Source organism: Schistocerca americana, chromosome 6 (genome assembly GCF_021461395.2).
Source record: "Schistocerca americana isolate TAMUIC-IGC-003095 chromosome 6, iqSchAmer2.1, whole genome shotgun sequence".
NCBI classification, from domain to species: domain Eukaryota; kingdom Metazoa; phylum Arthropoda; class Insecta; order Orthoptera; family Acrididae; genus Schistocerca; species Schistocerca americana.
The window spans coordinates 166,277,010-166,290,907 of record NC_060124.1 but is presented as its reverse complement, the minus strand read 5'-3'; the positions used below and the strand labels follow the sequence as shown (position 1 = coordinate 166,290,907).

The following is a 13,898-nucleotide window of genomic DNA, read 5'->3' as shown; positions in this document are numbered from 1 at the left end:
GAGAACAACATTTTTATTCCAAAATAACTTATTTTCTAAATAACATACGGCTTGAAAGCTAGGCACAATTTGGCCAAGAGAAGGCTTTCGCCTATACATACGTTTTGAAATGGAGTGGGAGCAGAAAAAAAACCGTCAACAGACCTTATATTGAACATTTTCAGTCCCGAAAAATGAGCTAGGGAAACGTGAACAATTTTTGTCGGCCCCGAGATGCTGAAGGGCCAGGATCGAATGTAGCTACAGTATCCTCACCCGAAGATGAAAGAGGGTTAAATTCGTCCTCTCTATAGCTACTTGCAAGCAACATTTCTACTTCTGAGTTTCGCGAACAGCGCAACCACATCTTTGGACTGCTTTATAACTCGCTCTTGCATTGTAATCCCTCCAAGAGGAGCGAATGGCAAAATAATAAAACTACTTCTGCCATACGCGATCGATATGAATAAAATTATTAAAACAACTAACAAGCGCTTGAAGAGCTACAGTTCACTCCGTGCTATAGAGCCTGGAAGGCTCTCTACGGCGTACATTCCTGTTGCGAAAAAAAATCGATACATATATACCCGCCACACGTGCTACTCACGCTACTAATTTGTGTCGCGCATATACGACGTTAGCTCAAGAGCGCGTAGTTAGTGTTGTATGTACGTTTCACAAGCAGTTAAAAGGCTAAGTGGATCCCAGTTGTTATGAGCTACTGTCTGATTAGTATCACTTGACTGAAGTCACACACGTCGTGTAACCGCTGAGACAGTTAAGCATGTCTGCTAGTTGTAATAATCGTAACTACAATTTTCTCTTAAGTAATTTCACTGTCCAATCACATAACAATGATCACCCGTCAAAAACCTCACAACCACCTTTCGCAGCACGGACCGATGCGAGACGGTGCGAGACGATGTGCAGCCACTCCAACTCCAGCGCCGTGGCCAGTTGTCCTAGGTTTCTCGTTTAAGGATCCACGTCGGGAACAGTCCGATCGAAATGGTCATATAGATTCTCGACTGGGTTTAATTCCGAAGAGTTTGTTGACCAATCGAGTACAGCAAACGCATCCTGATGCTCTTAAAACCACACACTTACATTGCGAGCTTTGTGACAGCTTGCAATGTCCTGCTGGTAGATGCCATCGTGCCGAGGACAAGCAGACTGCATATGGGCGTGGACATGGTCCCCGACGATGGATGCGTATTTGTGATGAGCCACTGTGCCTTCCAGAATGAAGAGCTCACCTAGAGAACGCCACGAAAATATTCGCCTGACCACGACGCTCCCTCCTCCGGCCTGGACCCCTTTGCTTTCAGACGTTTCACGCAGTACGTACCAACGGCCGTCTGTCCGATAGAGCATAAAACGTGATTCATCGGAAAAGGCCACCAGTCGCCAATCAGTAGACGTCCAGTTGCGATATTGGCGTCCAAATAGCAGCCATCGTCGACGATGAACAGCAGTTAGCATGGTTGCATGAACCAGACACCTGCTGCAGAGGCCCATAAGTAGCAACGGTGGCTAAACGGAGCCACTGTTGGCAGCATCTTGGTTCATCTGGATGGTCAGTTGCTCAACAGTCGCACATCTGCTGCCCCGTATACAACTCCACCCGCCGGCCGGGATGGCACAGCGGTTCTAGGCACTACAGTCTGGAACCGCGCGACAGCTACAGTCGCAGGTTCGAATCCTGCCTCGGACATGGATGTGTGTGATATCCTAAGGTTAGTTAGGTTTAAGTAGTTCTAAGTGCTAGGGGACTGATGACCTCAGAAGTTAAGTCCCATAGTGCTCAGAGCCATTTGAACATCTCCACCCTGTCAACAATGGCCCTTAGTGCACCTGAGTTGTGTTGGTGCCGGTTTGGAGGTTTGGATAGCGCCATTTTGTCATACACGGTATACTCTAACTACTGCAGCACGCGAACTGTTTACAGACTTAGCCATTTCGGAAATGATTCCACCCTTGGCCCGAAATCCAATGATTATATCTTTTTGGACGTCAGATAAATCGTTCCATTTCTGGAATACGACAAAGACTGCGTCCTCCCGACATACTTTATACGTCTTCCATTGCTAGTACTGCCACATGCCATCTGTGGCTGGTAATTGCACGCTGACGTCGAACGTAGACGATGGTAACAATGTAACTGGAACGTTTATTTTCAAATAATTACGAGGGCGTGAGTAAAAATGGCTCAAATGGCTCTGAGCACTATGGGACTTAACTTCTGAGGTCATCAGTCCCCTAGATCTTAGAACTACTTAAACCTAACTAAGCTAAGGACATCACACACATCCATGCCCGAGGCAGGATTCGAACCTGCGACCGCAGCAGTCGTGCGTTTCCAGACTGTAGCGCCTAGAACCGCTCGGCCACTCCGGCCGGCTCGTGATTAAAAGTAATGCATCCGAAATAATTATGTGAAAACTCTTAAAGAGATGTAACTAAAACTGTATTAACATTCTACATCTTTATCATTCATGTTTACTTGCTTATTTCTCAACATAGTAACCATGGCGAAGAATACATACCTTCCAACAAGAGATCAGTTTGTTGATACTCTCACTATAGAATGTTTGACTTTCGTGCCACCATCTCACCTCCGCTTACACCGCTTCTTCACTATCAGAGTGAAGTCCTTGAAGGTTTTCTATAAGTTCTGTACGTCCACTCCCAGCTCTGTCACACATGTTGAGGTTAGCATCACCGTTTCCTTCATTACGAGAGCGAAAAATCCAACGTTGTACATTACTGATGTCGATACCATCATAAACGTAAACAGCTGTCATTCCTCCATGGATTCCAAAAGGAGGCACGTTTTCTGCGGTAAGAAACTCGATTACAACACGCTGTTTCTCACACACCGGCATTGTGCCATGTTACTCGCTACATTTGGGACCTTTGCAGCGACTTAGTATTGCTACTTGCATCTGCAAAGCGGAAAGTCGGCGGAGTAATATGCGTGTAGTACCTCGACTGATATTAAGAACAGACTAAAAAATTCGGAGGTATTACTTTGCAGCACGCCCTCGTATCTCTCTCAATGTCACAGATTACACGTACAATCAGCATAAATGTTTTACTCAGTGGCTAAGTGGCTACCTGTCAGACTGTAAATGGAGAGGTAATACAGAGTTCATTCAGTTATTTGCGTGCTGCATGGATCATACGAATAATTAAGATATCTCGTTATGATCGACTAGTTTATGACGCCTAAGAAATAAAGTGAGAGTGAGAAAGTAAAATTACTTCTGATTTTTAGCGCTAAAAACGTTTTAGATGTTCCCCCTTCCTCAAAATAGAGTCACTGTGCCAACAGTACATGTCGCACATGGTGCAGATTACTAAAACAGCTGGGAAGAGGTGACAGGAACGTCACAAATCAGCTGTAGCTCATCATTGCTTAAATGTAAGCCTGAAATTATTTACAAGGCCAGTATCGTGGTCATTACCGTAGTGATTAAAATACGTCACCACACGAGGTGATGACCATAATCAACGAAACCCAGTTATGCCAAATTTTCTTCTTGACATGTAGACTGAGTAAATGTTTGCAGTTAATCTTGGGGTTGCTCTATTACTTTTGCACGCGGGCTGGTTGTAGTCTAGCAATCATAGCAATTACAAACGTTCCTCAGCCAATATGTTTTAAAACATATAAAAATACGTGTAAGGTGTTAAGGAGCCACCTAAACACACGCTTTTTCTATAAATTACAATACAGATGGCTCTTTTTGACTTTTCAGAAGATTTTATTGATGATTAATTAAAATGTAAATGCACCACCTGAGCAAAAAGCAACCAAAATATATGGTCGGATGTCAATGTTAACTCTGTACACACGTAGAACATTCGGAGAATGCAGTTGCAGTTCTCTGAGCCAGATGAACAGCTACCACAGTGCATTAGTGTTGTTCATGTTTAGTGTTGTTACCAGACCTGGTAGGGTATGTAAGGGGTGTGAACAGCGTCAGATGTTGAGTGATGGCTGAAAGAGATGGAGACGCTGTGTACTTGTGTGATACAGTGTTATCAGCACCTGACAAAGTTTTTAACAGGCCTCATTGTGGGTCTCCATTTGGCAATATCCAGATGTGTGGGACATTTGGAGTGACACTGGCCAAACGTTGGACTACTAGGGAAGATGAGGGCAGACATAACGTTCCGGTCGACCACGTCTGATCACCACAAATAATTATCGCCGTATTATGCACCAAGTACATCGTAATCCCTTCAAATCTGCGCATGCCATCTGACAAAAAGTAATGGACTCCTTGCTGCACTCTGCATCATCCCGCACCATTGGTCAGGTCGGAAACTAGCAGCATCCGGATTAGGGAATAACCGTCCCATTCGTAGGGAGTCGTGGACAACACAGCATAATCGGCTACATTTAGATTGGTGCCGTGATGGGTAAGCATGGATTGCTGACGAATGGCTTCACATCGTGATCAGCGATGAATTGCAGTTCTGCACTTCCCGAGATGACTATCGTCAGCGAGTATGACGGCAACCTTGGAAGAAGTCACTTTCATCCAACGTATTAGAGATGGGGAGGCACAGCAGTGTTACTATTGGAATCGTGGGCCACAGCTCGTACGGACTGAGGGAACACTGGCACAATGGTTCATCATGGACATCCTGTGTACTCATGTGTTACCACTCGTGCAACAGTATCGTGGTGCCATTTCCCAACATGACAATGGTCGTCCACAAGTGTAAAATGTCTTTTGAACAGCCTACGTAATGATGTAACTCTTCAGGCTTTCCCGGCGATCTAATGACATCTTGGGTTGTCGGGTGAACTGCCGGATATCAGCGTCGTACTTGCACGATATTTCGGTCACGTAGCTCGAGACCTTCATCAGGTGCGACCTGAGACTGCTCCTCGAGTGGACCTGGTCCAGTATTTATGCCTATGGCCTTCCCCCTCCACCAATGGCTGCAGGCGCTTCCTCTGTGGTCCGCGCCCATTCCCTGCGACCTGCTGGAGCGTTGCTGCTCCGTTTTCCGTCCGCTGCGGTTCTAGGTGTTCCCTCTGCGGTCCGCGCCCACCAAACCCGCTCCTGGGCGTTTCATCTACGGTCTGGGGTACCAGGCGTTCCCCCTGCGGTCCGCGCCCGCTCTCCACGACCTGTTGGAGCGTTGCCGCTCCGTTTTTCGTCCGCTGCGGCTCTGGATGTTCCCTCTGCGGTCCGCGCCCACCAGTCCCAGTTCTGGGTGTTCCATCTTCGGTCTGGTGCTCCTGGCAGTCCGTCAGGGGCTCGTTTACCATCTCCATGTCTCTGGTTCTTCTGTTTGTGTAGTGTTGCAGCTGGCCCCGTTGCTCCTTTAACAATTCCAGAGCCGGATCCCAGGCTCTGCTTAGCTGGTACCCTGTGTCACGATTCACAAGATCGTCAGCCATTTTAATCTCAATCGATTCTCTTATAACGCTGTCCCAAAATCTGGGTGTTTGTGCTAGAATCTTGGTATCCTCAGACTTCATGGTATGATCTAGTTCTAGACAGTGTTCAGCAATGGCTGACTTAGTCACCTGTCTTAATCTAGTGTGCCTCTGATGTTCTTTGCACCTGATCTCCACAGTTCTTGTCGTCTGGCCAATGTAGGACATGCCACATTGACAAGGTATATTGTAAATCCCTGGTTTTCGTAACCCCAGGTCGTCTTTGACACTCCCCAGCAGTCCCCCGATCTTGTTGGATGGACAGAAAACACAATATCAAGTGTGTTTTCTGTCCATCCAACAAGATCGGGGGACTGCTGGGGAGTGTCAAAGACGACCTGGGGTTACGAAAACCAGGGATTTACAATATACCTTGTCAATGTGGCATGTCCTACATTGGCCAGACGACAAGAACTGTGGAGATCAGGTGCAAAGAACATCAGAGGCACACTAGATTAAGACAGGTGACTAAGTCAGCCATTGCTGAACACTGTCTAGAACTAGATCATACCATGAAGTCTGAGGATACCAAGATTCTAGCACAAACACCCAGATTTTGGGACAGCGTTATAAGAGAATCGATTGAGATTAAAATGGCTGACGATCTTGTGAATCGTGACACAGGGTACCAGCTAAGCAGAGCCTGGGATCCGGCTCTGGAATTGTTAAAGGAGCAACGGGGCCAGCTGCAACACTACACAAACAGAAGAACCAGAGACATGGAGATGGTAAACGAGCCCCTGACGGACTGCCAGGAGCACCAGACCGAAGATGGAACACCCAGAACTGGGACTGGTGGGCGCGGACCGCAGAGGGAACATCCAGAGCCGCAGCGGACGAAAAACGGAGCGGCAACGCTCCAACAGGTCGTGGAGAGCGGGCGCGGACCGCAGGGGGAACGCCTGGTACCCCAGACCGTAGATGAAACGCCCAGGAGCGGGTTTGGTGGGCGCGGACCGCAGAGGGAACACCTAGAACCGCAGCGGACGGAAAACGGAGCAGCAACGCTCCAGCAGGTCGCAGGGAATGGGCGCGGACCACAGAGGAAGCGCCTGCAGCCATTGGTGGAGGGGGAAGGCCATAGGCATAAATACTGGACCAGGTCCACTCGAGGAGCAGTCTCAGGTCGCACCTGATGAAGGTCTCGAGCTACGTGACCGAAATATCGTGCAAGTACGACGCTGATATCCGGCAGTTCACCCGACAACCCAAGATGTCAGCCTACGTAATGTTGAGGTACTCCTGTGACCAGCAAGATCCCAAGATCTGTCCCTGACAGAACATGTGTGGGACAAGCTCGATCGTCTATTTCGTTACAGTGCCTGCGTCCAGTATATCAAGCACCAGTTACATCAGTTGTCGGCCAGTTTGCCATAGGAGAGGATACTTTGGTTTTGCAATGCTCTTCCCAACCAAATCAGAGTATGCAACCAGGCGAGAGTTGCAACGTCAAACTGTCAAGATTTTTTTAATTTGACTATATTTTGTACTGAAATAAAATCACACATCCTTCCAGCCCATAAAATTTCACTTCATTTCCCGCTCTGCTTCTGGGTATTCCACATTTTTGTCAGGTAGTGTTAATAAAATTATTGTTATACAGACATGACAATAGGCCAACTGGAAAAACAGATAATAAATATGGTTTTGTAGATTTTTGGGGATTAAATTTGGAACTGGTGTGGATTCAATGAAAAAGGGGGGTAGTTGATGTAGGTTTCATGTGAGGCATAATATTGGACATACTATTAAAGATTCGTGGAGAAACAACGTGTAGACGCGAAATTCGGAGTGTGACATATGAAGTGTGGCAGTGTAAGAAGGACCAAAGCTCAAGCGAGATTCGCAGGGGTCTTAATTTCGGGAAGAAAGAAGGGGAGCGGAATTCAAAAAATATATAAGTAAATGACGCAAACAACGTTAAATAATAAGTCTGTGGATGTGAAGGTGACGCGTGTAAATATCTGATATTTTTACAATTTTGACTTATGCTAAAACACGAAATTTCCACTGTGTTTCTACATCTACATGACCACTCTCCCATTTATACTTAAGTGGCTGGCAGAGGGTTTGTCGGACCACCTGCAGACTACCATTCCACTCTCGAAAAATGCGTGGGAAAAACGAACGCTTAAATCTTTCGTGCGAGCTCTCATTTGTCTTATTTTATTACAACGATAATTTCTCCCCCACGTAGGTGATCGTCAGCAAAATGTTTTCACATTGGCATGAGAAACTCTGTGATTGAAATTTCGTGAAAAGATCTTGGCGCAACAAAAAACGTCTTTGTTTCAATGGTTACCGCCCAATTCGCGTATCATATCCATGATACTCTCTCCCCCCCCCCCCCCCCCACCCCTCCCCCTATCTCGTGATAATACAAAACGAGCTTTCCTTCTTTCAAATTTTTCGATATCCTCCGTAAATCCTCAATCCTATTTGGTAAGGATCCCATACCGCGCAGCAATACTCCAGCAGAGGACGCAGAAGCCTAGTGTTGGCAGTCTCCTTAGTAGGTTTGTCGCATCTTGTAAGTATTCTGCCAATAAAACGCAATCTTTGATTCACCTCCTAAGAACATTTTCTATGTGATCGTTCCAGTTTAAGTGTTTATAACTGTAGGTATTTGGCTGAACTGACAGCCTTTACATTTTCGTGACTTAACGTGTAACCGAAATTTAAAATTCCTTTTTGTACTCATGTGCATGACCTCACACTTTTCATTATTTAGAGTCGATTGCCATTCCTCACACCATAATAATTTTGCAATTGGTTTTGACCTTCTCAGGATATTACTAGACGATAAACGACAGCATCATCTGCAAACAAACGAAGGGAACAGCTCAGACTGTCTCGTAAGTCGTTTATATAGATTAAGAAGAGCAGAGAGCCTGTAACACTTCCTTCGGGAACATCAGATATTACTTCTGTTTTACTCGGTGGCTTTCTGTCAGTTACTGTGGAATGTGACCTCTCTGATAGGAAATCACGAATACAGTCGCACAACTAAGACCATGCTCCATAGGCACGCAGTTTGATTAGAAACCTCTTGCGAGAAATGGTGTCAAAAGCTTCCTCAAAATCTAGAAATAAGGAGTCACTTGGAAATCATTAAATACAGAAACTGCTATAGGTGATTTTATAAATAAATAAAATTAATAGTTAAAGGGGACGATTACTTTCTTGAAAGATTTTATATGATTGTGAGCCTCAAACAATAACAGTCTACTTTAATAAGTTTGTTGCTCGGCTAGGGAAGTTATAAATGACGTAGTAGAAATCATGGAATGGAAATCTGCACCTGGTTTCTTTTTCAGTCTTTGGCTGGATCTTGGAAGGGCTTGTCCATAGGAGCCAGTTGTACCGAGATGTGAACTGGTTGACGCTGAGCTGGGAGAGATGGGTGGGGTTTCTGGAGGGAAGGTGGTGTCCTCAGTGTCCTGTAGGTTGACAGGAAGAAGGGTTGAGTCATATCGGCAGTGTAGAAGATACACTACAATGTAGTGGAATATATGGACTTGGTCCTTTTTTAAAGGTTATGTACAATGACAACTTGGATAGCCAGAATGCAATAATGTGGTTATCGTTTACTGAAGGGATATCGAAATGCCATATTTGAAAATTGGATTTTTCAAGATCGAGGGGTAGACAAATTGCGAATTTTTAGTTATTCAGTTGGTGGGATTGAAGATGTGCAAGGTAGAGATGTAGGGCGTTGAAAGAGTGTTTGGGATCAGAGCTAGGATACAGTCCTCAAAAGTAATTTAGTACAGTATATATGTAGATAATGGACAAGCATAACCTGAAATGTACCGTTGACTTTTACTAATGTTGCTGTTACATGGGCAGGTAGGAATTCCAGTACATGGAATATGTGTGAGCACCAACACAGCCGTCCTGTTTCAGAGGGTGCTACCGTTCTGGTCGGTGATAACTTCCTGTCCGTTCCTGGCGCTGGTGGCACTGCACTTTGGCAGTCTGGGAGGACTCTTCTTTCTGATGACTGAAGGCCCCAAGTACATGTCTGAGGCTCTCGGCTTCGACATCCAACAAGTAAGTATTCTTTCGATCTCGCTCTACGTATGAGATTATTGGAACTTGGTTTATTTCTGGCATCATCACATCTTGCCAGGCTAGAATTGTTTGTAAATTTGAATTCGACAACGTAGTCAAGCGAATATTTATCATAATGTTTCCGTGCTCTGAGTTACATAAGGCCCGACAGGCGAAACATTTTCACGTCCCAGACAAACAAACCACTGTCGTGCAACTGCGCGATAGGCGATATCAGCGAGTAACCTCCAGGTGTAAAGTCATGTATCTAATTATATCTATCTCGACACAATGGGACGAGGTGAAAGGGATGTGTCTTAATTCCACCTATGTTAGCTCTATATTCCGTAATGCAAACCCAACGAAACGCGTTACGTAAAAGGGGGAAGGGGATGATCTTAATTTTGTCTTTATTTACTACTGATAATAAAGTGAGCCCAATTGTGCCATATGGAGTCTTAATTTTGTCCTTAGTCACCAATTATAATAAAGTGAGCCTAACTGTATCATTCAGCCATATTGGTTAATACTGAACGTTGTCGTCACGAAGAGCAGGAGGGCGTTCTATTTTAGTTAGCACACGGTACAAGGTTTCACTTGCTGTATCTCGCCTCTTGGGCGGCTAAATCGTTCACTCCACATGGAAGAGTCGCGCAGGACCTGAATTCATAGACTAAAACATTTAAGACCAACACCATCTAATCATCACATCAAGAAACATCACACAAATGCAAGGGATACGCTAAGATCTGGCAGGACCATCCAGTGGCGAAGCTACCAGATGAAGAAGTAAGAAATCGGAATTTGGTTGCAATAATTACACGTCTATTGTTTGAAACTGGTAATATATTTCTCCATTTCTATTTACACATTTCTCCCACCTCTCCGGCAGGCTATGAATTCCACGCCAAAGAAACAGTCAGCGAGCCATTTTCGTACATTTTCAAACGAATTAAAGTGTTGTTCAGCGAGAGCGTATCCCAGTGATGCAAACAGATGATAATCGGACGGAGCCAAGTCTGGAGAATAAGCCGCATGCCCCAGTATTTCCCAACTGAACGCCTCGACCGCTTCCTTGACCCGTTTTGCTGTGTGTGATGGGGCGTTATCATGGGGCAATACGACTTTGTGTTGTCTTTTTCCAATTTCCGGTTGTTTTCCACGTAATGCTCGATTTAAATCGATCATTTGCTGTTGGCAGTGAACAGTGTTAACCGTTTCACCAGGTTTTAGCAGCTCATAATAGATGGCACCATTCTGAACACAACAAACACAGATCATCGTCTTCTTTCTTTCCAAAGAGACTTGGTCTTACAGTGGATGTTGATGGTTTGCCCGTATTCACCCATGATTTACGACGCTTAGGATTCTCAAAATATATCCAGTTTTTATCACCTGTCACTATTCGATGGATAGACGACTTTCTTTTGTATCTGACGAGCAACATATCAGAAGTGGTCTTTCGATTTGCTTGCTGTCTTTCATTCAGTTCATGCGGAACCCATTTTACGACTTTCTGTACCTTTCCCATAGCTTTCAACCGAAGAGAAACGGCTTTCTGCGTCACATTCTACTGTTCCGTGAGTTCCTGTTGAGTTTGAGTATCATCTTCATCCAATAAGGCCTGCAATTCGTTGTCTTCGAAGGTTTTCGGTGGTTTCCCGCGCTCGTCGTTTCTCACGTCAAAATCACCACTTTTGAATTTCTAGAACCACTCGAAACACTGTGTTTTCGTAAGAGATGTTGGCCGAAAGCTTCTAAAAGCAGTCGGTGCGATTCTGCAGCAGTTTTCTTCAAATGTTAACAGAAAACCAATGCTGTCCGCAAATCGTAGTTCTTAGCCACAAAACTCGACATTTTTACTGGTTTGAAAGAGATACCGATGCATGGAATTTGGGTTACTGTGTTTTGACATTTGTCGTCAGCCGTTACAGGAAGCAGATGGCGCTGCAGATGTGGTCTCACGGGCCCTACACTGACGGCTAGCACCATCTCTAGGGTAATTCCGGTTTCATACTTATACACCTGATACTTTTATTCAGCGTCCATTTTCTTTGAGAGATTCTGCAATCATTACCAAATGTCTCTGAAGGAAAGGGAAGCGGAAGAATCTTGAATGACAATGGGTCTGCATTCAAAAATCTGGCCATTTATTACAAAGACTGATACCAGATTGGACATATACAAAACACAGACAATCTTATACTACGTCAGATCTGTACTTTTACACAAAATATGGGTGGGTTACGTTAATTTAGCATAGGAATCCAGCGCGGAAAACCTCATTATACATGCAGGATAAGTATCTGCTTTATAACGGATCCACGGACTTGCAGTTATACGGGGGGATCCAGACAGAGAAAAATTACCAGTATGCCAAGACCCTTCGGTCCAAACTACAATAAATTCAGGGATTGGTTCAAATGGCTCTGAGCACTATGGGACTCAACTTCTGAGGTCATTAGTCCCCTAGAACTTAGAACTAGTTAAACCTAACTAACCTAAGGACATCACAAACATCCATGCCCGCGGCAGGATTCGAACCTGCGACCGTAGCGGTCTTGCGGTTCCAGACTGCAGCGCCTTTAACCGCACGGCCACTTCGGCCGGCAAATTCAGGGATTATTAAAATTTACACGCAAAGGCAAAAACAAGTACAGGCCATTACGCCATACTCGAGATGGTGCTGATCCCGACAGGTTTTAACGCGACCTAGAATGCAAATCTCACCCCGACTCAGTATCTAACTCCACATTCCATAATAAGGTGTGTAGACACTGGTTACTCCAGTCCGAGTGTGTGTCTAACTAAAATTCACCAAGCTACCTAGACGCTGTCTCCAGAGTTATTCTTTTACGTAGGGGTGGCAACTGACCAATCCCCGGCACCTGGTAAAAAGTGTGGGTCGCTAAGTCAACAAGATGGGTTGGGAAAGCACAGGAGGTCATTGTCCGTAGATTATCTTTGACAGGAGGAAAGTTCCAGATACTTATAGAAAGTTCTGCTACGGATTCTACAGGGGCAATCAAAGGACTCAAGTCTGAAAATGGCGGAAAAGTACGCTCCTGTTGTTGAGACTAGCTCCTGCCAGGCAGGCATAAAGAAATGCCGAATGGACCACTCAGGATTGGCAACACGTTCTCTTCACCGATGAGTGTCGCATATGCCTACAACAAGACAATCGTCGGAGACGTGTTTGGAGCAACCCAGTCAGGCTGAACGCCTTAGACACACTGTCCAGCGACTGGAGCAAACTGGAGGTTGTCTGCTTTTTTGGGGTGCCATTATGTGGGGCCGATGTACGCCGCTGGTGGTCATGGAAGGCGCCGTAACGGCCATCCTCCGACCGATAGTGCAACCACATCTGCAGCATATTGACGATGCATTCGTGGACGACAATTCGCGTCCTCATCGTGCACATCTTGTGAATGACTTCCTTCAGGATAACGACATCGCTCGACTACAGTAGCCATCATGTTCTCCAGACATTAACCCTATCGAACATGCCTGGGATAGACTGAAAAGGGCTGTTTGTGGACGACGTGTCCCACCAACCACTCTTGAGGGGTCTACGCCGAATCGCCGTTAAGGAGTGGGACAATCTGGACCAACAGTGCCTTGATGAACTTGTAGATAGTATGCGACGGCGAATACAGGCATGCATCAATGCAAAAAGGACGTGCTACTGGATATTAGAGGGACCCGTCTGTACAGTAACATGGACCACCACCTCTGAAGGTCTCGCTGTATGGTGGTAAAACATGCAATGTGTGGTTTTCATAAGCAATAAAAAGGGCGGAAATGATGTTTATTTTGATCTCTATTCCAATTTTCTGTACAGGTTCCGGAACTCTCAGAACTGAGGTGATGAAAAATTTTTTTGATGTGTGTAGAACATATTCTGAGTCAAACGTAATTCTGGGTATCGAACAGAACTGCTTCCGCCATTCCAACCATCCTGGATTCCGAAAATGTCCTTCGTAAGAAACATATTTGGCTTCCCTCGCAGGACATCCTGCAATCTGTGGATCAAGCCTATCGGGTGAATACATATATTTCTTGAACTCTGAAATGCTTTTGACTTGGTACGACGCCCAGTTTTATTAAAAGACTACGATTATATGAGATATCCAGCAAAATCTGTGGATAGATTCAGGATTTATTAGCTGGGAGAACGCAGCATGTTACGTTTAATGGAGAGTCGCCGTCGAAAATGAAAGTATTTCAGGAATGCCTCAACGAAGCCCGTTGTGACCCTTGTTTTTGTATATTAAGGGCCTGACAAACAAAATTACTAGCCCCCCGCCCCCCTGGTTATTTGCAGATTATGCTCAAATGGAAATATCGTAGACCTTGTAGCTACAAATAAGCTGGGTCTTATCGACGTCATTATGGAAATAGAAAT

At 45.2% G+C, this 13,898-nt stretch overlaps 1 protein-coding gene across 1 annotated transcript in view; it reads left to right on the top strand.

Moving 5' to 3' along the window:
• LOC124620030 (putative inorganic phosphate cotransporter) overlaps nt 1-13,898 on the top strand; it is a 150,428-nt gene that overhangs the window by 55,903 nt on the left and 80,627 nt on the right. Inside the window, exon 6 of the mRNA XM_047146696.1 lies at nt 9,347-9,493. Within this exon, the coding sequence (XP_047002652.1) occupies nt 9,347-9,493 (147 nt within the window). The remainder of the gene's footprint in view (nt 1-9,346; nt 9,494-13,898) is intronic.